We start from the raw sequence: 24,807 nt of genomic DNA, 5'->3' as shown, positions 1-24,807 counted from the left end.
GAGAGGGAGAAGAGAGGGAGGAAGAGGAGGAGAGGGAGGACGGAGGGAGAGGAAAACTATTTTGCTATTGCTGTAGTCCAACAATTTCAAATGTAGTGTCAATTCCTGACCCTGCAGTTGCTCAAATACTTAACTTTGGAAGCAAACTTCCATTCTTGTTGGTTCAAATCTTTTGGAGATGGTTAAATTAAAAAGTCCCTGCTTCTTTCACATTCCAAATTCCTACTAGGCAGAAACCAGCATTCACAAAACAAGAGTTGAGACGGGGTGAAAATGACTTTGACCTCACAGGAGAACCTGGGAAAAGAATGGGGAATTTGGCCTAGTGGTTAAAGTGCTTGCCTAGCATGCACGAAAACCTGGGTTCGATTCCTTGGTACCACATATATAGAAAAAGCCGAAAGTGGTGCGGAGGCTCAAGTGGTAGAGTTCTAGCCTTGAGAAAGACCAAGGACAGTGCTCAGGCCCTGAGCTCAAGCCCAGGACTGGTAAAAAAAAAAAAAAAAAAAAAAAAGAATAGGATCATTGTCCTCTTGGGCATATGTAAAGTATACATAGAAAGTGTCATCTTATTTTCCCTGGTATATCCTCTTTCCCAAAGATAAAACTCTCCTCCAAGAATTTTATAGAACAAAATCCCTTTGTCTCTGATCCCATCCTTCACCCTCTCCTGAGTTACTTTGGGGGATGGACAGATACCAGAGGGGGAAAAGCTGAATACAGAAAGATTAATTCACAATCTAGTCACCTAGAAGAGACTGAATGAATTAATATTCAAAGATATGAAATCAAGGTTTCCCACTCGCTAGACGGGTGCTCTACCAGTTGAGCCATGCCTCTGGCCCTTTCTGTCCTGGTAATTTTTGAGATAAGGTCTCACTTTTTGCCCAAACAAGCCAGGACCAAGATCCTCCTGTTTATGTTTCCCAATATAGCCTGGTTGACAGGCCCATATCACCACGCTCCACTTTATCTGTTATGACAGGGTCTAGCAGACTTTTTTTTATACAGGCTGACCAAGAACCTTGCTCTGCTTTCAACCTTCAGTGTAGCTAAGTGCACAAACCAGGCTCAGATATTGAGAAGGGGTCTTGGGAACTTTACCACTTGGGCAGCCCTAGAAGGCCATCCTCCCAATCTCTGCTTCCAAAGTAGCTACAGGCGAGCACCACTGGAGCCCAGCCCAGAGGAAGACTTTAACTTAAAATAAATAACTAAATAAAAACAAAAGCTAAGCAAGATGTCTTAAAAATAAGACCAATTTATTCTAATTTTCTGAAAAAAAAAAAGGTGAAACTCAAATAGTTGTTTTAAAATAAGAGCAGCAGCAACAAAGGCCTTTTCATGACATGCTGAAAGAAAACTGATGGGAGCAGGAAAGCTGCTGAAAACACTGCTAAGCCATGAAAAGTGTGTGACCTGGGGGTCCTTCCAGAAAAAACCTGGCCTTCTCCCCGGCTGTCCTCTCACAACCCCACTGAAGTCAGTCTCGTCTATGAGTTCTTCTCAGTTTCCTCTATGAGTACTTCTGGATGTAAATTTCTGCACTCGTCTAAACACACCTGCCGAAGAGCTAGTGAGCCTTCTACCCCCATTTATCCCTTGAGATAAAAGAAACGCTCCTTAGTTGATATCCAGGGCAACTGAATGGGCTCTCAGAGTTCCGTGAGCTCACTTTTTAAATTATCAATTCAGGGGTGTCTGACAAGTTTAAACTACCCAATACACACCTTCGGGAATATGGGGTCCAATGCACAAACTCACCTCAAGTTGGAAATTAGTTATCGATGTCTAAATGTATGTTTTCAGGAGTTTTGGAGCACCTGTATCAAAACCCTAGTCTTCTCATAGTCCAATGGGATTCTTAAAACCATCTATCACCGGGACCTGTGAGACAGTCTGGGACGCAGCATTTTTAGAAAATATGATCCTGGGGCGATTTTAAGAAGAACTTCAGCTTGAGAGCTCTAAATGAAACCCATGGCCACAGCTGCCACGTCCCCAAATATCTATCTGGGTGTCAGTCCTGTCCTCTTTCCTGATAAACCACTCCAGTTCCCCCAACCAACAACAGTTGGAAAGAAATCATGAAGTAGAGCAAGGCCTAAAGATCACGCAAGGTTTTGGGGCGGTGGGGGGAGAACGGGGGTGCGCTGGGGACTCATCCCAGTCAAAATTCAGGTTGAGAGAGGCGATCGTACATTACAGACCCCACGAAAACCAACGAACAAGAACAAGAAAAGGATCCCTTTTTCTTCTTCGTAAGCTCAGGCTCTACAACTCCGGGCAACCCGTTTCCCCAGGCGCCCATCGGATCGCGGCTTTCCTCGGCATCTCCCCCACGCCACTTCAGAGAGCATTCATTCCTCCTTCACAGAGCTGCTTCACCCTCGGTGTGCAAGCGCCGCCCACCCTCAGGCCACACCACTGCGGCCTCGGGGCTGCTGCGGGGCACCGGGGCACCCGGCCGGCTTCCTCTCCTCCCTCCCGAAGCGCTCACGGCAACTTTCCTCCGCGAAGCCCGGGCCCTCCCCGGCCGGATCCCGGGGCCTGGGCCTCCAGGTCCGGAGCGGAGGCCTCCGCGCCCCACCGCCCCCAGCCCTCACCCGGGGACACCCTCCCTCCACGGCCCGGCTCGCACTTTCCGCCTCCGGCCGGGGTCCGGCCGAGCCGGGGCGCGCCCCACCCTCCGCGCCCCGCTCCTCCTGGTCGGGCCTGGCCTCCTTACCCGCCTGCAGCTCGCGTTCGGCGACGTCGCCGACCGGGCCCGACCCGGCTCCGCCGCCGCCGCCGCCGCCGCCCGCGGGGGCAGGGGGGCAGCTGTTGTGGTCGTGGGAGCACTTGACGTCGCGGAAGAACTTCTGGGTTTCCCGCAGGTTCTGCCGCAGCCGGCCCAGGTAGCGGCGGTAGCGACCAAAGCCCCGGCACAACTCGCGGATCATTCCGCCGCCGCCGCCGCCCCCCGACCCCGGACCGGGTCCCGAGACGGGCTCGCCACCCAACGGCAGCCCATCGCCCTCCATCGCTTCGGCCCCGCGGTCTCCGCGGCTCAGTCCCCGCCACTGGCCCGGCCCCCCTCCTCCCTCCCCGCCCCTCAAGGCTCCCGAGAGGCGGAACCTGACGCCCCCGCCTGCGAGTCCGCCGGGCTTCCAGCCTCGGTCTCTGCGGCCACAAACAGACGCCCGCGCAAGGCGCGGCGCACGGAACCTTAGTGTTCACTCTCGGGAGGAGGCGGGAAAGCATTTCTAAACGCTCCGTCGCCGCACAGTCTCCTGGGACTTGTAGTTCTGATGTAAGTCCCCGAGTCAGAAACCCATAGCAGAAGTGGATGGACCACACACACACACACACACACACACACACACACACACACACACACACACAGCCTTTAAGGTGACAATCTCACCGGCTCTGGGGCTTAAACGTTGCACTGATTTAAGTATATATTCCTGCCTCCTGCACGAGTCCCGGTCGACAGTGGGGAGCTGCGGAGCCAACAGAAGTGGGGCGCCTTACTGAAATCAGAACAAGAGATCTTAATGGCAAAGGAAATAAGGCGTCGCCCAGTAAGATCTCCATGGTTACCGCAATGGCTCTGGATCTCTCTGGACACAGTAGCTATTTGGGCAAGGGCTGAAAACACCCCGGGAATAGGCCAATCAATCTCCGGGGTGTGTGTTGCTTTCTCCTTTACCAGCTTTCCCTCCTCCAGACGTGGAAAGTAAGAATGTGAAACTGCTAAGCCGTTGCTTTCTGGAAGTAGGGAGATGGGGCTGTGTCAGGGGAAGCTGAGGTTTGCAGCCTTCCAAACCATTTCTGATGGCCTTAACTTCATTCGTGCAAAACACAAATCCGTGACACAAATCCCTGCACACAATCGTCAAAGGGACCGAATTAACACCTGCCACTTGTTTTCCCACTTCCCATTCTTTTTTGGCTGCTCTTCACCAGGTACACACGCATATGCTTGGTGGAGAGATTGGTCTCTCTAACTTTACTTTGCTATTTATAAGCGCTTCTGACTTTGATTACTTCTGAAGATATTCTGAAATCTTAATCCTCTTCATGTAGGTAGAAATTGAGTTGGTGTTGTAAAAAATGAACATTCGGTACTTCCGTGTGAATTAAGAACAAGTTACTAACAAAAGGTATGATTGTTCCTGTTACGCAACATGAAGCCACAATCCTAAATCCAAGAATTTTAAAAATATAAGCAAATTTGTATATGCCAAAATTTTTCAAAGGCACCTATTTCATTGCTACATGTTCAACTATTGTACCTCTTAAAGTTACGAATAGCTAAGGGAAATTGGGCTCTAAAAAGAAAAATTGTGGCGGGCAAGGTGGCTCACACCTGTAATTCTAGCCACTCAGGAGGCTGAGATCTGAGGATTAAGGTTCAAAGCTAGCCCAGGTACAAAAGGACCTGAGATTCTTATCTCCAATTAACCTCTAGAAAACGGGAAGTGGGGCTTGGCTCAGGGGTAGGGTGGTAGCCTCGGGCTGAAGAGCTCAGGGACAATGACCAGGCTCAGGGGTAGGGTGGTAGGTAGCCTTGAGCTGAAGAAGTCAGGGACAGCGCCCAGGCTGAGTTCAAGCCCTGTGACCCACCAAAAAAAAAAAAGAAAAATTGTGGGAAAAAGATGAGAAAATACCATTTATTATTTTTTTGGCCGTAGGGCTTGAACTCTGGGCCTGGCACTGTTTCCTGAGCTCTTCAACTCAAGGCTACCGCCCTATCCCTGGAGCCACAGCACCACTTCCAATACCATTTATTAAGGTAATTTTTTCCTCCAACTTAGAAACAGTCACCAATATTAAGTTTAGCTACAAAGTATACCTTTTCTCAGCCAAACACCATTTTATAAAGAGCATGTTCAGGTCTTGATTGCTCTAGATAACCTTGTGGTTTATTTACCCTTGCTCCCTTCTCTGTCTATTCCAGATATCACTCCAAACAAGGCCTTGATCCTGGGGAGCAAGGGGGATCTTGTTCAAACATAATTCAGGTTCCAAACCTCTATGGTGATGCTTGAGATTTCATTTATAACCAGCTCCATGATGGTGCCAATATGCTAAGCTCTGGACCCCAGTTTGGGCAGCAAGGATGTAAGGAGACCGGCCAAGAATTCATAGTGTCTCGTAGTTAAGGAAATAAGACAAAGTGCATTCAAATCTTAGTTGGTATACTCTTGGAGACTTTACTTATTTTCAGTGAGTCCTGGGTTCTCATTCATAAAATAGGGACAAGTGTTGTATCAGAAGTTGTATTAAAAAAGCAAAGCCAACCAATCTCAAATTTGGGTAAAATAAGTGTTTTTTTGTTTTGGTTTGGTTTTAAAGCAGAATCTGGAAATTAATAGATGGCTTACATACACCTTTCATTTGTGCTTAAATAAACTACAAAAACTACAAAAAATAAAAGGAGAATCTGGGACTGGGACTTTGGCTTAGTGATGGAGTGCTTGCATGAAGACCTAGGTTCAATTCTTCTGTACCTTATATACAGAAAGACCTGGAAGTGGTGCGGTAGTTCAAGTAGTAGAGCTCTAGCCTTGAGAAAGACCAAATGCAGTGCTCAGGCCCCGAGTTCAAGCCCCAGGACTGGCAAAAATAAAATAAAATAAAGCAGAATCTGATGTATGACAAAACTATAAATGACAGCTGCTTTTTTCAGTAGCATTGTTACTAGAAATCTGGGTTCGAGTTCTGACTCGATGCTCTATGATCTTGAGCAACTCATCAGCCCCTGATTATCCCCATAATTACATCTTAGTTCCTCATTCATCATCTGGGATAAAAAGTGCTCACCCCAGAGGCTACTGTCAGACTAAAATAAAACTGTAAGAAAAGAGCTTGTGGGGCACCGTGGCTCAACCTATAATCCTAGCTACTCAGGAGGCTGAGATCTGAGGATCAAGGTTCAGAGCCAGCCCAGGCACTAAAGACTGAGACTCATATCTCCAATTAACAACTAGAAAATGGGAAGTAGGGCTGTGGCTCCAGGGGTAGGATGGTAGTTTTGAGCTGAAGAGTTCAGGGACAGCACCCAGACCCAGAGTTCAAGCCCCACAACCAACATAAGAAAAGAGCTTAACACAGAGCCTATGCATAGAAGGCACCCAACAAAGGTAACTGAGAGGATGAGGAGGAAGAGGAGGAGGAGGAGGAGGAGGAGGAGGAGGAGGAGGAGGAGGAGGAGGAGGATGTTGGTGGTGGTGGTGGTGATGATGGGGGTGGTGATGGTAATGGTGATGATGGTGGTGATGATGGTGAGAAACCTTGAGTCTAATCCTAGTTCTGTGATTTCTAGTAAAAGAAAGTCTCCTGTAATTGTGCTCAATCTTATTGGGTTATTAGAGTGATTAGGTGAACCATAGTAACTGAAATGGAAATCCTGTAAATGTTTAGGGAAGTGCAATTGAGTCCTAGAGATTCTGACCTGAGTTCTAATCCTGGCTATGGTGCTTAGCTATTTTGTGATCTTATGCAAATCACTCAAACTCTTGGAGTCTTCAGTTACTTCTTCAATCTGGGGTAGATACACCAATGGTATGTACCTGGCAGGCTTGTGAAGATGAGATGACCTAACATGTGCCACCTTGCCACCTTACCTGGAAAAGAAGAGATGCCTCTTCTTTTCTATCTACCTATTACAGGGGTTATATATTTTTCCAAGGAGGATAGTATTTCCAAGAATATTTTGGTTTTGCTTATAAGATTCTCTCCATGAAGGTTTATTAACTTGAAGATTAAAGGTCTATGAAATTGAACTGCAAAATGCATCCTATTTAATTATACATCAAGTATCATCCAATGCTGAATATTTCATCAGTGGCATCCCTGGCTGTTAGGATGCAGACCATGGGGAGGAAAAGCAATCAATTAAAGGGAATTTGCTGTAACCTCAAACACAGGTCATCTGGGTTCCACTGACAAGTGCAATAGCAAGGTTTTCGAGAAACATTTTTAGAGTAACTAATGCAAATCTTTTCAGAAACAGCCACGAACACAGTTTTGCCATGAGTATGGCTTTTTTTCAAGTCTCAATGGGTTGGGCTTTGACAGGTCAGTAGGACCCATCTTTTGTGTTTTGGTTTTTTTTTTCCTTACTTGGGATCAAACCTTACCACAAGGTATGCTCTTCTCTCTGAATTGATCCTGGAAGGAGAAAGCAGTTACATAAAACACTTAAGGATGGGGAGTTTAGCCTGGTGGTAGAGTGCTTGTCTAGCCAGAAATGGTGCTGTGGTGTAAGTGGTAGAGCTCTAGCCTTGAGAAAGCCCAAGGATAGTGTCCTGGCCCTGAGTTCAAAGCCTAAGAGCGGCCAAAAAAAAAAAAAACACCTATGATACATAGGTTATGCCTGCAATCATAGCTACTTAGAAGGCTGAGATCTGAGGATTGCAGTGGAACCCTATATTGGGCAGGAAAGTCTGAACTTTTTAACTCCAATTAACCACCAGAAAAGGAGAAGTGGCACTGTGGCTCAGAGTGGTAGAATGCTAGCCTTGAGTGGATAAAGTTCAGGAACAGCACCCAGGTCATAAGCTCAAGCCTCACAACTGACAAAAACTATGTGTCCTCCCCATCCTTCCCCCATCTTAGGGCTGGAATTTGGTGCTGTCCCTGAGCTCCATTCACAGCCTTGGGGTGGTTAATGGGAGATAAGCATCTCACAGGCTTTCCTGCCAGGCTGGCTTTGAACTATAATCCTGAGATCTTAGCCTCCTGAATAGCTAGGATTATAAGTGTGAGCCACAAGTATCCAACCAGAAATTTTGTTTTTACTGTAGCTTCTTTTTTTTTTCCTTGTACATTATTTCCTCAAGACAAATTCCCAGGAAGGTAACACTGGGTGAAATGTTGGTAAACATCCATCTGGCTCTAGCAACATATATTATTTAATTGTCCTCTGAAAGAATGATACTGTGTCATTGCTTCTTGAAAGAGTATACTATCTTCTTTCCCAAGACCTTTGTGAGAGATATATGGCAAGCCTGGGTGGACTCACTAATGAAAGCAGTCGCTTGTCCTTCTGTCTGTGTGGGTCTGCCTCGGGGCCTCTAACATTCACTGAGCATGATTTATGACATAAGTATGGTGATTCCAGAATAAGATCTCACATGAGAGGGTGTGATTCCCCCTTCCAGGAGTAGCTTCCTTGATTGACTTGTCTTTTTGAAGTCATAAGATCAGCAGAAGTTTTTTGTTTTTTATTTTTTTTTCAAACAAGTAAATCAGATAACAGCTCTTAATCCTGTGTGGGATTAATGGTGTCTTTCAGAAACAAAGGCTTTACTTTAGTTCATGATTGTTCATTCTACACTTAGTGCCAAAGAGTTGTGATAAATTACACTTTGAAAGCAAATTTTCAGGCTCTCTCCCCATTTAAGATGAGGCTCAGGAACCTTCATAAACAACTAAATTCCAAGTTATCTATGGTATTAAACATGTTTATATGGCTTAAACACCTGAACTACACTTTAAGAAGCACTGCCATATAGTGTCAGAGAAAAAGAATAAGAAAGAAAAAGAGATCGGGAGAAGCAGCTCACATTATCTCCAATATGCCACAAAACTCTACAGTGTTCAAAAGTATTGAATGGTTCTATTTTCAAGACAATGTATGCAGTTCTTGCCTACCTAAAGAAATTAGGATTAATTTGAGCCACATCTCTACTTCTGGCTTTTTGTTGATTAATTTGAGATAAGATTCTCATGGACTTTCCTACCCAGTCAGGCTTCAAACCTCGATCCTCAGATCTTAGCCCACTGAGTAGCTAGAATTATAGGCATGAGCCAACATTTCATGGCTAACATTTCATTGTTTTAACTCCTATAATAGAGATGCATGTAAGTTGTGCATCTTGTAAAGACTATAATTGATATTAGGCTGGAACTCAGGCCAGAGTGAATACTCTCCCTTAGCTTTTTCACTCAAGGCTGGAACTCTACCGGTTGAACAACACTTCTGCTTCTGAGTTTGTGCTGGTTAACTGGAGATAAAGGTTTCATTATGGCTTCTGGGGTTGGCTTTGAATCACAATTCTCTGATTTCAGCCTCTTGAATAGCTAGAGTTATAGGTGTAAGACACAGGCACCTGACCAGAGATAAATCTTGTAAATGTGGATATGTAGACCAATAGTTACTGAAAAATTCATTACTATAGAGTGGCTCAGAATTACAGAAAGAATGGGCTATTTAGACCTTTAGGTTTGAATTCAAATAGAGCTGTCTGCAGAACTGAGCCACAGGTATATAAATGCCCTAACCTCTGAGCCTGTTTCTCTCGTAAAAGAATGGGAAGAACACTTACATTGCAGGGTTGCTAAAGGAGTTGTGTGACAGTGTTCACAAAAGCCAACAGCTGTGGTTTCTATAAGCGGTGGACACTGGTTCTATTATACCTAAATGGTATACTTAAAGTATCCAAGGCAAAATTTCTTAGATATTTATTTTCAGATGTAAAATGATAACTGATTCTCTCCAAGAAAAGCTGGCATTTTCTCTTACTTTGCTTTTAAGGTCTAGTGTTTTAAGCTGCAAGTAACAAATTGTCCAGAAATTTGTATGGATTCCCCCACAGAGATGGGAAAAGGCACAAAACAGCCATTTTGTTAGTCTAGGCTTTCACTCAGCGCAGCACAATCAGGGTTTTAAGTTTAGATTTCACAGACCTCCTCTGTTTACATGATGATCATGCTATTTCTCCCTTTAGTGAGGAGCATCCAGAACTAAAGAGTATGAATCCTACCTGAACTGAGAAGAACTTACAGCTATCTATTCTTTGGGGAGGAGGCTTGATAGCTGCAGGAGTGAATTTGGCTGGGGTCTCCTGTGCAGTCTTAGGGACACATTGGTACAGCAGTGAGAGCAGGTAAGCAATCAAGGTTTGCCTACTTCTTTGAAATATTGCCAGTGAGAAGCTCTATACCACAGAGGAAATAATATATACCATTTTCCCATTATATAGTCATTGAAGCTTTATTTCTAAGGGTGAAAAACCTGAAACAATTCTTATGAGGTGGACAGTGGCTAAATCATGAAATGTTCAGCAGGCAGAATGTTAGGCAACCATAGAAAATGCTTATTTGGGTACATACTCTATTTTTTTTTTTTTGCCAGTCCTGGCTTGAACTCAGGGCCTGAGCTCTGTCGTTGGGCTTTCTCAAGACTAGAGCTCTACAACTTGAGTCACAGAACTACTTCCAGCTTTTTTCTATGTATATGGTACCAAGGAATCAAACCTGGGTCTTCATGCATGCTAGGTAAGCATTCTACCACTATGCCAAACTCCAGGCCTCGAAAATGCTTATTTAGATATACAGAATATGACCAAGTAAAAACATGAAGTAAACAAACAACAGCAACAACAACAAACGACAGGATAAACTTAGCTTAGGCTTAGAGCTTTCTCCAATTCTGGAGTGATGCAGAATCTTTCCTGCCAATAAAAACCTCCTATTTAGGTGGTGGGATTTGTGACATCACCAAAAAGCCAGCCAATCTCCTTGATGATTATTTGTGTAGTTTTCTCCTTCTAATCCAACAGAACTCAGTTTCCTTTAAAAAGAGACTTGAATGGAAACACGACTTTCCAGCAGAAAAGGAAGAAAATTATATTAACAAAGAAATATTTGTAATGGTATTACTATTCAAATATAGTATTCAAAATTAGATCTTGTCCCTCTAGGCAACACTTTCATCTTATGTTAAATCTTAAAATAGCTCTCTGACAACTACTTGTCCGTTTGATGTTTAACTGTTAGATGTTTAAATGCTAGTGTTGTTAAAAAAAAAAAAAAAAGAAGGGGGCTGGAAGAATGACTCACATAGTAGAGTGCCTGCCCAGCAAGCATGAGGCCCTGAGTTCATGCCCCAATACTAACAAAAGGAAGCCTCTTAATAGTATAGATATATGCTATTCCAAAAATCTAATAATGAAAATTAAAAAGCAAAAATTCATACAAGATAGGAATCTGCCCAGGCCCTGAGTTATAGCCCCAGGACTGGCAAAAAAAAAAAAAGGAATCTAATTTCTTTGATACTCAACACACCTTATACTACTGGCAAAAAAGAAAAAAGTGGTTTTTTTTCAGACTGAATTGTTGTTGTTTTTTTTTTTTTGCCAGTCCTGGGCTTGAGCTCAGGGCCTGAGCACTGTCCTTGGACTTTCTCAAGGCTAGAGCTCTACCACTTGAGCCTCAGCACCATTTCTGGCTTTTATCTATGTATGTGGTACCGAGGAATCGAACCCGGGTCTTCATGCATGATAGGCAAGCACTTTAACCACTAGGCCAAACTCCCGGCCCTAGACTGAATTGTTTTTATAAAAAGAAAACTCAGAAAAAAAAAAAGAAAGAAAACTCAGTGCCTAGCATGCATGAAGACCCAGGTTTGATTCCTTGTTACCACATATATAGAAAAGGCTGGAAGTGGTGCTGTGGCTCAAGTGGTAAACTGCTAGCCTTGAGACAGCCCAAGAACAGTGTTCGGGTCCTGAGTTCAAGCCCTAGAACTTCCCCCCCCCCAAAAAAAAGAAAACTTGGCCGGGCACAGTGGCTCACACCTGTAATCCTAGCTACTCAGGAGGCTGAGATGTGAGATCTTGGTTCAAAACCACCCTGGGCACAAAAGGACCTGAGACTCTTATCTCCAATTAACCCAAAAAATGGGAAGTGGGGCTTGGCTCAGGATATGGTGGTAGCCTTGAGCTGAAGAGCTCAGGGACAGTGCCCAGGCCCAGGGGTAGGGCGGCATCCTTGAGCTAAGGAGCTCAGGGACAGTGCCCAGGCCAAGTTCAAGTCCCATGACCCACAAAAGAAAGAAAAAGAAAAAGAAAATTCACTCTACTCTTACCTTTAGTCTTAGCACCTTATCCTATACAATTAAAGAGCCATCCGTTTATCAAACCATATGAACTGAGCATTAGTTAAGGGAGCAAGGTACTGTAACTGCTCTTCATCCTCCTTGTTATGTACTTATTTTGCCAACTTTGATGGTGCCAGTAGTACTCTGCTTTTATATCTGAGATTTCCATTCAGAATACACTTGCTTAATGGGTTAAATCTATGTTTCTCAATATGATATTCAGAGGGCTTGGACAAGTTGATTATGTTGCTTCATCGAGGCTTTCTTGTTTGCTTTTGGATATACTGTGGCTTGAATTCAGGGCCCTCTCCTGCTTGCAGGCAGGTACTCTATCATTAAGCCATACCTCCAACAAGAAGACAGGATTTTTTGGAGGGTGAGGGTGGGACTGAGGATTGAACTCTTGCTCTTATTATTTCTTAGCAAGTGCTTTATGATTTGAGCCATTCCCCCAGTCTACACAGGTTTGCTGAACACATACTATGTGTCGAGTTTTCATCTGCATTATCTACTTAAATCCTCAAGTAACTACCTGAGGATAGATACTATTAGGCCCTATTTACAGGCGAGAAGAACAAAGAAAGAGGTTAATATCATCAAACTGTACAAAAACTCACAGAGAGGCCAGGAGTGTGGCCTAGTGGTAGAGTGCTTGCCTAGCATGCATGAAACCCTGGGTTCAATTCCTTGGTAACACATAAGCAGGAAAAGCTGGAAGTGGTGTTGTGGCTCAAGAGGTAGAACACTAGCCTTAAAAAAAGCTCAAGGAGGGGCCGGGAGTTTGGCTTAGTGGTTAAAGTGCTTGCCTAGCATGCATGAAGACTGGGGTTCGATTCCTCGGTACCACATATATAGAAAAAAGCTGGAAGTGGTGCTGAGGCTCAAGTGGTAGAGCTCTAGCCTTGAGAAAACCCCAGGACAGTGCTCAGGCCCTGAGGTCAAGCCCAGGACTGGCAAAAAAAAAAAAAAGAAAAAAGCTCAAGGACAGTGGCCTGATCAAACAAACAAACTCAAAGAGAGTAATAGAACCTGAATCCAAACATGGAAGTTCTAATATCCAGACCAGCATTCTTCTCACTACACTATGTATTTACTTATAAGTAACTAAATGTGCCAAAATAGAATGGCAAATCCTATTCCTTAGATACTAAACTGAATCACATGCATTGTAAATCTGCAAATGCTTTGGCTTATTTTAAATAGAAAAACAAAGCTTCTTTGTGTTATTTCCCCCAAAGAAACATAATACAATTAAATGATTCTCATCCTTTAAATTAAATCAAGTTCTATGTGTCTGAAGTACTCAATTATTTGTGGCTGAGATCACTCAGGTCTCTCCACAGACTTCCAATTCAAACTTCTTTGGCAATATTATATTCATTACTACAAAATACTGCCACTCCTTGATTTGAACTTGAACTTCCAAGGATAGAAGCATTAGACTGAGACATGTACCCTTTTTGAAATGGAGAGAGATGGGACTTATCTTAGACAATGTCTAAAAGCTTTACACAGGTATTGTTATTATAGGTAGGTATTGTTACAAGCCCTATTTCAAATAGCTGGGAAACTAGGACAACAAGGAGTGAGGGCTGTAGTTCAGTGATGAAGCTAATGCTTAGCCTTCCCTGATTTCAATCCTCGGCACCAAAAACACCCAAACCGTTTCCCAGGCCAACACATTGTATGTAAGCACATAAGAACATAAAAATCAAAGTTAAGCAGGATATGGAACTACACTGGAACTGCACATCTGTGGTTCCAGTACCTGGGAGACTGAGACAGAACGATGGAGAGTTTGAAACTAAGCTGGGCTAAAAGCAAGAACCTGTTTCAACAAAACAAATCCCAAAATTTATCAACCTTAATTCAGTATCAAAATGAGGCATAATTCAAAATCATGTTCTCTATTTCCTTAGGATTTCTATAGAATCCTTTTCTCCAGCTTGGAGCCAAGTATATGGGGCTATTTGCTACCATATGACTTAACTTACTCCGCCCCAAGACTAGGATTTGTGTAGCAGAGGCACTTTTCTGTTATACACTTCACCGAGTTAGTGTGTTTACCTCCCTTATATTTTGCACCGTGGTAAGTAAGCTGTCTGTCCCTTTTGGTTTGGTCTAATGCTGCCCACCATCTACTCTGGCATTCTGCCGGTTCTCACCATTGAAAAGGCGGATAGCTTTGTATTTCCACAGAATCAGCTGGGCTGGTTTTGTGTAGTGGATATGCGTGTGTTGGGGGTGAGGAGAGAGGTTTTTTCCTTTCTCAGCCCATGCTAAATTTCTATCTTCCAAAAATGGAGCGAGCTTAGTTTAGAACGCGGCTGCCTACTTTAGCAAATCCCTAACAACTTAATCTCTTGTAGGATACACACACTGAAGTGAGTGGTTCGGACGGGAAGGATATGGAACAGAGTCAGGAAACTCACAGGGCTGCAGGGAGGCTAGGCGGGCGCCCCGGGTGAGGCACAGAGACCGGCAAACCGTCAAATCCTCCGGCTAGGTCGCTGTGACTCTCAGATTGAATCCTCCCTCGTCGGACGTTAAGCCAGCGGTTCTCTACGACCTGATTCGGTGTGTCCTGCGCCCATCCAGCCCTGCCATGGGACGCGGCTCCTGGAGGAGCACGGTTAGCACCGTGGGCTTGCAGCCTGCCACACGGGCAGTGACTGTTACCACGCTCTCTATCTTGGCTCCCTTTCAGCTTTGATTTGCTCTTTGCCTCTAGGCGAAGCTGATGGGGAAAGACACAATATTCCTTTTTCACTCTCCCCTGCCTACCCACGTCCTGCCACAAGCGCCCGGTCTTAGTTCGAAGCTGCTTCACCAGGACCAGGAGATTCTCACCCCAGTTGCTGCGCTCCCCCGTGCAAGGGTCCAATTTCTGAGCAGAAGGCAAGAGGTCCTCGTGAGAGGTACCCACCGGGACAGGGCCTGGCCCCCGCCCCGCGGCTCGTGGGACTGGCATTAGGTATCCTAGAAGGAATCGTGTCTGTCTAATTGGAGGGATGGATACAACTCGGCGTGCAACGCGAGTGCGGGGCATGAGGATCAACACCCTTCCTACACGCACACGCCCTGCCAGAGCAGCGAGTGGGCGCCTTGGACCCGGCAGAGTCTTCCTTCGGCAGGGTCCCTCCGAGGCCGAGTCTCCGGTGACCTGCCGCCCGCGTGCCCAACCCACAACCAGCTCTCCGCAATGCCAACACACGCGGTCACCGCAGCGCGCCCCGCGCTCCTCCCCGGGGATCGCGCGGTGCAACCAACCCTAACCAGCCTAGCCGCGCGACGGCCCCCTCGGCCAGCCGGCCTTCCGATTGGCGAGCTGGCGCTGTCTGTCTCCGCATGCCCCGCCTCCTCCCGCTCGCGGGCGGAGGCCGCCGGGCGGGGTAGGTTGCGCGCGCTCGGCGGGCTCCGGCCGAGGCTTTGCGGCTGGCGGCGCGGCGGGCGGGGAGCGGGGCGCGCGGCCGGGTGGGGAGGGGGGCGGAGGCGGCCCATGGGGGACGGGGGTCAGCGGCAGGGCCGGGGGGGGGCACAGCCGGCGCCGAGGGTGGCCGACCTGGACCTGCCCGGCCGGCTGCCCCGCGCCCCGCCTCGCCCTGCAGCCTGGCGGGCGGGGAGGGATGCGCCGTGCCGCCCTGCTCCCCTCCGCCCAGCCCGTGCCCTGAAGCAGAAAGTTTGGGGGGTCCCCCTCCAATGACTGCCCAAGGACTCCTGCTGCCCAGCCTCGATGGTGACCTGCCTTGGCTCCCCAGGTCGGGATGAATTATCCCCCGGCACCTCCGCCTCGCCCCTCCCTCATCCGCTTTTAAAAACAATCGTTAGTCTTTTTAAATTCAAGAAATCGTGTTCTGCCCCCGCCCTCCTCCCTGTTAAGAGTCGGAGACCCCCGGCCTGGTTTCCGAGGGTCTGGAGGAGTGCGGTCTCCCCCACGACGGCGCGCTGGAAGGACAGATTCCCCTTGCCGACCCACAGACACCATGCAAAGGTGCAGATCGGACGAGCTGCCGCCGCCGCCGCCGCCGCGGGGCGAGGAGGATGGAGCGGGGCTGGAAGAAGCGGGCGGACCCCCGCCGGGCGCGGACGCCCGGCCCGCGGAGGCCTCGGGCGCCAACTCCGCGGGCGGCCCAACTTCAGACGCGGCCGCCGCGGTGCCGCCCCACCCGGGACCCCGAAGCAAGCCTCCTGATTTAAAGGTGAGCGCAGCCCCCAACCCCGACCCTGTACGCCCAGCCCACCCCACGCGCAAGTGTTCTGACGGGATGAAAGTGATGGGGAGCGGGGGGCGGGGGGGGGGGAGGAGGGGAAGCCAGGCAAAGCTAGGAGAAGATGGACGTGTGGCTAGAACCCGAGCAGGGAGGTCAGGCACCTCTGTCTGTCAGCTCCATTTCAGGCTCGACGTTTGTTCCCCATTCATGGCAGACGTTCTAGTGACTCACCCATCTTAGATAATTGGAAGTGTTATTCACAAGACAAAGGGATGGAGACATCCAAGATAGGAACCAAAACATGTTGGCATCCTACTGCCTGTAAGATGGCAGGAGGAGGAAAATTGCCAGCTGGGAAAGGCCCAGCGGGCGACCATTCAGTTTCTTTTACCCAGTGAATCTCCTTTTCATGGTGAATTTTGGGCATCTTTTTGGAAACAGCTCAGTTTGTCCATCCGTGAAAGGGGGGTGTGGATTTCTTACCGTTAGGTGGAGCCAGAGGTTAAGCTAGTGCTTGGAGATCCCTGTCCGCCCATTGAACCAACCCCCAGGGTGGAGAACTGACAGGTGGTAGAGCAGCGCCTGGGCTGCTTGGGGCCTCGGTTCAAGTTGCACACATGCTGAGACGGCAGCAAGAACCAGAATTCGAAGAGCCTCTGTTCACATGGAGGGGTTTATTTTCCAGCCTGATGTCCTGGAGATAACCAGCAGCGAGCTGTGTTGACTATATCTCTGTGTGGGTTCAAACAGCAGCCAGGGTAGATAATGCTCCTTTGCTGGCGCTGTCACCACGGCTGCCGGCTTAGGCTTTCTCCAGCCAGCTCATGATGGGACTGAGGGAGATGTCTGCCCAAAGAAGGAACTTAGGCACCTTGGAGATTGATACCTCAGGAGGGTTTTCTCCGGAGAGGGTGCAGGGCCTGGGTTAGGGGAGTGGAAAGGACTCCTGTTAGATGAAATAAAACCGGTATCCTATGGCAGCTGGCACTAAGGAGCTCAGCAGAGTAAGCCAATGATATTCTTCATTTGGCCCGTGGGGTTCCCAGCCCGGAAGTCAGAGCACAGGTAAGTGTGTGTGTTTTCACTTGGATCTGTTCATTCTCCCGTAATCCTGTGTTCTGGGGGGAAGGGGACAACATGACTTACTGTGTTGTGGGCACTTTTAAAGGTTTGTGGTAATTATTCAGATCTGACCTCTGGGTCTGCCAGTGACCTTTTTGGAGATTCGTGGCTAGCCTTATACCTTAGGTTGAGCTTTGCTGGAGAGATTCTGTACACAAAGCTTAAGATTTTATTGCTCAAGGAGGCCCTAGTGTCCATCCTAGAAATCATCCCCAGCTCCACTCATGGTCAGGAGAGGTTTTCTGTTTTAAGTGAGATAGTGAATGGAAAGAGGTCTCATTTAATTTGTTGCAGGTGAGGGAAGGAAAGTATTCAGTTACAGACTTCAGCCTCATTTTGAGCAGGTCCAGAGGAATGTGACCAGTAAACTGTCATTTTTGGATCAGATAGGACCCTCACTCTGAGCCCTTGAAAGGAAGTCTTGGAAACTGCCCCACTTACCAGTTTTGGCCCAAGGGAAGACTAGTAGCTTCATTCATTTTCCCCAGATACCTTCCAGAGGGAAAGTGGGCTGGTTGGGGTGTGGGGGCTGCAGTGTCTCTGTTTCTGTAGATAAAGCTGCTTTAAGCTCATGTTTCTATCTTCCTATGCTCCCCCCCCTTTCTCTCTTTTGGTGACATCTCCATTCTGGTCAGGGACAGATAGAGCGAGAACTCTATACTTGATATTAACCACTGAACTTCCCTGAATCAGAATTGAGATCAAGTGTGAGAGAACTGTCTTTCACTCCACCCTCCCACACCCACCCCTGAAAAAATAACCACCACAGAGGTGGAACCAGGGTAGTGGCAAGAAGAAAACAGAGCTGCTGTTTGCTGATGGGGGCACAAGACTCACAGAACCTTTTCCTGTTTGTCTCTGTCGGCTTCATCACAACATGTTTACTACAGGGCACAGACTTAGATAGGACTCGGGAGCAACCACAGTTAGATTCACTGTGTTATCTCAGACAGATCACTCATTTCTTCTGAGCAAAGGGATAAGGAATATTGGAGTGTGTCCAGACTTGTTTTCCAGCGTTGGAAAAGTTGTTTTCCAAGGCTGACACAGTTTTCCGGTGGTGGAAGAATCCTCTCATTGGCTCTGGAACTTGGGGAGGAGCTGACTTGTTCTAGATTTGATGGTGGTACTCCAAAGGGACAAGTTTAATTTTTAATACCCTCTGCCCGCACCTGTGCATCGTTGAGGCTGTTGAGCACTTCTGTCTTGCTTTTGTTTTCAGTTTGAACATTGGAGATAGGGGAGTTTTAGTCTTTGCTCAAGAGAGCTGTACAAAGCTTAACTCATCACTGCCAGTAGTTCTTGTTCCACAGGACTCCTGTGATCCCATCAGGCCTTTCAGCACTGGAACATGCACTGTACGCTGTAGATGTCTGTGTGTGCACATGTGTGTGCGTGCATGTCTGTGTGTGTGTGCATGCACGCATATGCATGTGTGTCTGGGGGTTGGATTCAGGGCCTGGAGCATGTTGAGCAAGCCCTTTGATACTGAGTTGCAACCCAGGTCCTGTACATTCCTTCTGTGGTCACCTGGGATCTGGGATGATGGAGTGGTAAGGACCATTGAAAATAATGAAAAATAGTTAAATAGCAATTTTTAACTGTATGCCCCACAGAGAGGAGGTGTGTGCAGATACTTTGGGGGTCTGCCTCTAGTCCACACACTAGTGTGCCCTCCAGGGAGATCTCAGCAGACAGTGCTGCACAGGAGCCCCACAAGTCAGTCACATACTCAGCCACTTGCAGCATTTCTATCTGACCACTTGAGTTCCTGTCTGGATTTATTTGTGTTCACTAGGGAGCCCTTTGCTGCAATTGGATTCCTTCACTGGGATGGGATGCTGGAGTGGCTGGCCAGCCCAAAAAGTACAATGGAATTCTCCAGGAAGGAGACTCAGCTCCAGAGAGAAGAGAGTAGGGAGGAACCATGGGGAACACTGCAGAAAGAGATCCTGTTAGAAATACAGCATGTGAGCCAGGTGTTGGTGAGTTACAACCATAATCCTAGCTGTTCCGGAGGCTGAGATCTGAGGATTGTGATTCAGAGCCAGCCCTAGAAGAAAACTTTGTGAGACTTTCATCTCTAACCACCAAAAAGCTGGAAATGGAGTTCAAGTGATAGAGCTCCAGCCTTAAGTAAAAAAGCTAAGGGCCATGGGGCTGGGAGTTTGGCCTAACTTGTCTAGCATGCACGATGATGGCCCGGGTTTGAGTCCTCGGTACTACATACATAGAAAAAAGTTGGAAGTGGTGCTGTGGCTCAAAAGGTAGAGCACTCGCCTTGAGAAAGCCCAAGGGCAGTGCCCAGGCCCTGAGTTCAAGGCCCAGGAATAGTGGCAAAAAAAAAAAAGCTAAGGGACATCATCCATGTCCTGAGTCCAAGCCCCAGTATGGGCACCCCCTCAAAAAGTAAATTTAAAAGACAAAGCATGGGGGGCCTGGAGTTTGACCTAGTGGTAGAGTGCTTGCCTGGCATGCAGGAAGACCTGAGTTTGATTTCTCAGTACCACATACATAGAAAAGCCAGAAGGGTGCTGTGGCTCAAGTGGTAGAGCTCTACCTTCGAAAAAGCCCAATGACAGTGTTCAGGCCCTGAGTTCAAGTCCCAGGACTGGAAAAAAAAAGCATGTGGTAGAAGTCTGAAGTAAGGAGAGGTGATAGTCCCACCTCTCCCCACCCATGTACTGCTGGAGGAACCCAGCACTTCTGCAAGGAAGGGTCTAGGGGAGGCTGAATAGACCTTCCATTGAAAGCTCCTTGAATAACCTCTCTAGGGATTTTTTTTAAATGATATTAGTATTTACTTTGAAGAAAAAGGGGTGACTCCATTTTCCGTTGTTTTCATCTTGCTTCTAAGTGCTTTTGGCTTAAGACTGTTTTGGGTCCAGCTTTGTACTTCTGCTCACACCATGCATTCATCTCCCAGCCTGCTGAATGAAGAGCAGGAGAAAGCACTTAAAAGCCAAGAGATGAGGAGACTGTCACAACTGAATCCTTGGTGGTCCTTCTGCTGGTGGCGGTAGGTGCCTCATCCTCCCTCCAAGGGCCCACAGTCCTCAGCACTCCATAAAGTGCTCACAAAGAGAGGGTTCCAGAGGCCAGCAGATACTGGACACCTTCCACAGGAAGGTTCTGTTTCAGTAATGAAATAGGACATGCTCGTAGCAGTTCCTGAAAACTCAGATACACATGCAGTTTAAATACAAAAACAAAAAGATCTCATCCCTACCCAGGAGAGCAAAACAGCATTGATAGCCCTAAAAAGCCCATGATTGTTTTTTCTGTTGATTTGTTGGGCATCCTCTGCTCCCCCCCATACACACTTGCAGTACTGAGGCTCAGGGCCACTATCCTCCTATTTGTTTATTTGTTTGTTTGTTTTGTTGGTCATGGAGCCTTGAACTCAGGGCCTGGGTGTTGCCTCTGAGCTTTTTTTGCTCAAGCCTTCAGCCACAGTATCACTTACTGTTTTCTAATGGTTAACTGGGATAAGAGTCTTATGGAGCTTCCAGACTGGTTTTGTGAACTGCAATCTTTAGATCTCAGCCTCCTGAGTAGCTAGGATTACAAGTGTGAGCCACCAGTGCCTGGCTCCCCCTATTTTTAAATGATGAAGACAGTCCAATCCATGGGAATGTGAGTGGTGTAGAAGAATAGATGTGCCTATTTAGGATCTGGCTGTATCAGTCCCCCTATATATAATCCCCCCTCATGAAGTGATGTTCAGGTTTGAAGATCCCTGCGGTCTGGTAGGAACTGAACCCCTGAGGAGGGGAGATTGAGGTACACCTGAAAACTAGGTTATCAGTTCTTTACTAGTAGGTACTGCCTTTGCCTCCAGGTAAGATCCTGGGTCAAACAGGATGAAACACTTGGCAGAAAACTACCTAAGTTTAAGAGAACTGTAAGCATTATCTGATGGAATCAGAAACATAGTTAGGTATTCTGGGAGAAGTGGATTCAGAGCACGATACTTAAGAAAAGAGCAGAACAGGCCTGGGAGTTTGACCTAGTGGTAGAGTGCTTGCCTAGCATGCACGAAGACCCGGGTTCGATTCCTCGGTACCACATACGTAGAAAAAAGCCAGACATGGTGCTGATGCTCAAGTGGTTGAGCTCAAGCCCAGGACTGGCAAAAGAAAAGAAAAGAAAAGACCAGAACATTAGTTATAAGTAGAGAGAATCTTTCTAACTGGGGCAGATGAGAAGCTCAGTGCCAAGTCCTCGGTGGGGTATTTGCCCTTCTCTCTTTGCCTTATAAATGTCGGACATAGCAGAGAACCATGAGGAGTGCTGAGGATGCAGTTTTTGGAATTTTTTTTTTTTTGCCAGTTGTGGGGCTTGAACTCAGGACTTGGGCATTGTCCTTGGACTTTTTTTTCTCAAGGGTAGAGTTCTACCCTTGAGCCACAATACCACTTCTAGCTTTTTTCTATGTATGTGGTGCCAAGGAATCAAACCCAGGTCTTCGTGCATGCTAAGCAAGCACTCTACCACTAGGCTAAACTCCCAGACCCTGTTTTTAGAATTTTTTTTTGGTATGGGTACTAAGGCTTGAACTTGGCATAACCACTGTCCCTTCACTAGCTCCCTTCCCTTCCCTTGAACTTGGTATATGATACTTTCATTCACTGTCTGGTGCTCTACCATGTGAGCCACACTTCCAAACCTGTTCCTTAGCTTTTTTGCTCAAGGCCAATGTTCTACCATTTGACCTACAGCTCCACTTCTGACTTTTTTGCTAGTTGATTGGAGATAAAGAATCCCATGGACTTTTCCACCGAGGCTGGCTTCAAACTGAGATCTTCAGATCTCAGCCTTCTAAGTAACTAGGAATATGGGTGTAAGCTACCAGCAACCAGCTTACAGTTTTATTTGACTTGCACCTGCTTGGTGAGGCAGGCAGAAAGTCCTGAGGCCTTAGGTCTCCCCAAATCACCCACTCCCACCTCTCCAGCCTGGAGCAGCATTCCCAGCAGCCCTGTATGTGGGCTTAAGGAACTGGTGACCTACAGGAAAGCATGTGGCAAACGAAGCTCTCTGTTCTCTTGCCACACATTGGGTTCTAGATTCATTCCCAGCTGCCCTAGTTGAGCTCAGTGTTTACAGAATGTGCTGCTTTTTGTGTATCTAATTATGTCTTAGCTGCCAATCCATTAACAAGAATGTCTTCCTCCATGAGGCATTGAAACATCTAATTGGACCTGAGGGTCCAGTTTGGGGTTGAGGTTGGAAGAAAGTATAGAGGTTAGGGCCTGGGGAGCACAGGCCAGTTCTCAGGGATGATGTTAGAGCTATCTCAGGACTCAGCTCTGGTGTCATCTCTCCTTGTAAGAAACAGCATCTTCCTCGGAAATCCCCATAGTGGAGGATGGCGCATTTTTGGAATGAGGCCAAGGCTGGATAGGGTCCATTTTTGTGGTCCAAACACTAGAGTGTCTTATGTTAAGAAGAGAACAAAGCTGTTAGGGGGAGAGCAGGTATGCTTTGTGATTATATTTAGGGAAAAAAAAACCCAAAACATTTGACTATTCAAACCAAATGACTGAAGGCTTCTTTATTCTAGCCAAGTTAGCTGAGTCTACTGCAGAAAACAAAGCTATAAGGGCGTGAACCCCCAGCTCAGCTTGCCCTGAACCATTTGTGAGGAAAGTAAACACATTCTGGCTCTGTAGTCTGTGTTCATCGCCTTCCAAGCCAACTCAAATCTTGGCATTTACTAAGTTCTTGGGAAATGAAGACAAGGGTTCAACTGCAGCAGGAGGGCTCTGGGTTAGACGGAAGAAAAACCTGCTCTACAAAAATACCCAAAAGCCAATTAAAAACCACTCTGCTAGATGTTTTAAGTTTAGGATAATGATTTAGTCTTTGGAAAACATACTCCCCCCCCCCCCAGGCCCAAGGATCAAATAATCTTTAAAGATGGTTTTGTAGGCTTGGAACAAATAATTAAATAGCATTTATCATGCTTGTCTTGAAGTCTCTGCTATGTAATCTTTGGACACAAAAATGTAGATGATATAGACGTTGCTCTCCAGTCTCCTATGTGCTCTGTACATCTGCAAAGTTCACAAGAAACAGTGTTTGTCACAAGACAGTAAGTATGTGGTTACAGGTAATGAGCATTCATGAGTTCAGGACAGAGTGAGACCAGCACACTAAAATGTTTTATGGATGGGAGAGGCAGGGAGACAGGTAGAAACAGGAAGTGGCAGACAGGACACACCATGGCAGCAGCTTTAATAAAAACCTCTGCTGGTGGATAAAGTGACCTTTTCAATTTATGTTGGCTCTAGGCAGTCTATGCCAAGTGAGAAAAGATCAAGGAATTAAAATGCAGCTGGAGAGAAAAATCATTTGTCCCTGAGTTGAGATCCATTATTTTATTTTTATATCAACTGTGACGCTGGTTAAGAAAAAAAAAAGATTCAAAAAATCTTTGTTTCTCCCTCTCTTTGGTAATGGGGCTTGAACTCAGGGCCTGGACACTGTCCCTTAGGTTTTTATTTTAGTTGGTTGTGGGGCTGGGAGGTGTCCCTGAGTTTTTTTACTCCAGGCTAGTACTCTACCACTTTGAGCCACAGTGCCACTTCCTGTTTTCTACTGGTTAATTGGAGATAAGAGTCTCATAGACTTTCCTGCCTCGGCTGGCTTTCGACAGAGATCCTTAGATCTCAGCCTCCTAAATAGCTGGGATTATAGCCATGAGCTACTGATACCCAACCCTTAGTGTTTTTTTGTTTTTGTTTTGTTTTGTTTTTCCCCACAAGGCTGGTGCTTTACCATTTAAGCCACAGCTCCACTTTCTGCTTTCTGTGGTGGTTAATTGAAGATAACAGACTCATGGACTTTCCTGTCCAGGGAAATCAGCCTCTTGAGTAGCCAGAATTACAGGTGTGACACACTGGTGGCCAGCTCCAAAACGTTCATCACTGTGTTTCCCACAGAAACCCCAAGTAGGCCTGAGAGAAGTAGCTGTTCCCGTTTCTCCATCACGGAACTGGGGTGATGGGCTGTTCCTGTGCTTTCCCAGGCTGCCCACCCTGAGACTTCCACAATCTGAGCCAGATCCCACAGAAGAACTCCGTGGGTTTCTGCAGTGATTAGCTCGCTAATGCTGTCCCTGTTTCCATAGAGACCCTATAAATAGAGGAAACGTTGGCGACCTAGGCTTGCAGAGGCTTAGGGTGACCTGGTCACCATCCTGAACCCTTGCAGCCACACCCTTTGTTGGGGAGAGGGACTTTGAGACCCAGGAGAGAGGAAGGGCCAGGTGGTCAGCTGCCAGATGGGACCGTTAGTTCCAAGTCGTTGTGCTATATCTAAGGCTTTTTGGGTTTTCCTGGGATTTGGTGGGAACACAAGTGCCTGTAGGAATTGGAAACTGCTTTTGGCTGTTCTTCAGATGGTTCCTACTCTGAGGCAGTTTCCTCTTGGCTTCATAAAGCTGTGTTTGCAGAATCTAGAGCACACTTCTCCTGCACCCACCTTTTTTGGTACCAGTCCTAGGGCATAAACTCAGGGTCCATGCGCTGTTCCTGAGCTTTATTGTTCAAGGCTTGCACTTTACCACTTGAGCCACAGCTCTACGTGTGTGTG

General features: G+C 46.8%; 2 protein-coding genes and 1 long non-coding RNA gene across 4 annotated transcripts in view; 2 read left to right on the top strand and 1 right to left on the bottom strand.

The window, feature by feature from the left end:
- Positions 1–3,063, bottom strand: part of Dstyk (dual serine/threonine and tyrosine protein kinase) — a 47,986-nt gene extending 44,923 nt beyond the window's left edge. Inside the window, exon 1 of the mRNA XM_090341343.1 lies at positions 2,729–3,063. Coding sequence (XP_090197469.1) covers positions 2,729–3,023 — 295 coding nt within the window. The 5' untranslated portion in view covers positions 3,024–3,063. The remainder of the gene's footprint in view (positions 1–2,728) is intronic.
- Positions 2,974–5,429, top strand: LOC150058496 (uncharacterized). The gene is made up of 4 exons (XR_016536892.1): positions 2,974–3,292; positions 4,072–4,148; positions 4,680–4,780; positions 4,946–5,429. It is a non-coding gene; the product is annotated as an uncharacterized LOC150058496 (long non-coding RNA).
- Positions 5,430–15,416: 9,987 nt separating this feature from the next.
- Positions 15,417–24,807, top strand: part of Tmcc2 (transmembrane and coiled-coil domain family 2) — a 40,341-nt gene continuing 30,950 nt past the window's right edge. Inside the window, exon 1 of one of the 2 annotated variants that reach the window (XM_090341339.1) lies at positions 15,417–16,074. In XM_090341339.1, coding sequence (XP_090197465.1) covers positions 15,859–16,074 — 216 coding nt within the window. In that variant the 5' untranslated portion in view covers positions 15,417–15,858. Of the gene's footprint in view, positions 16,075–19,043; positions 19,194–24,807 lie in introns of those variants that run through there. The other variant, XM_090341340.1, reaches the window with a different exon arrangement.

Source organism: Megascapheus bottae, chromosome 10, assembly GCF_031878675.1.
Source record: "Megascapheus bottae isolate mThoBot1 chromosome 10, mThoBot2.hap1, whole genome shotgun sequence".
In the NCBI taxonomy this organism is placed as follows: Eukaryota; Metazoa; Chordata; class Mammalia; order Rodentia; family Geomyidae; genus Megascapheus; species Megascapheus bottae.
The sequence above is the reverse complement of the archived record's forward strand: the minus strand, read 5'-3'. Positions and strand labels throughout refer to the sequence as shown.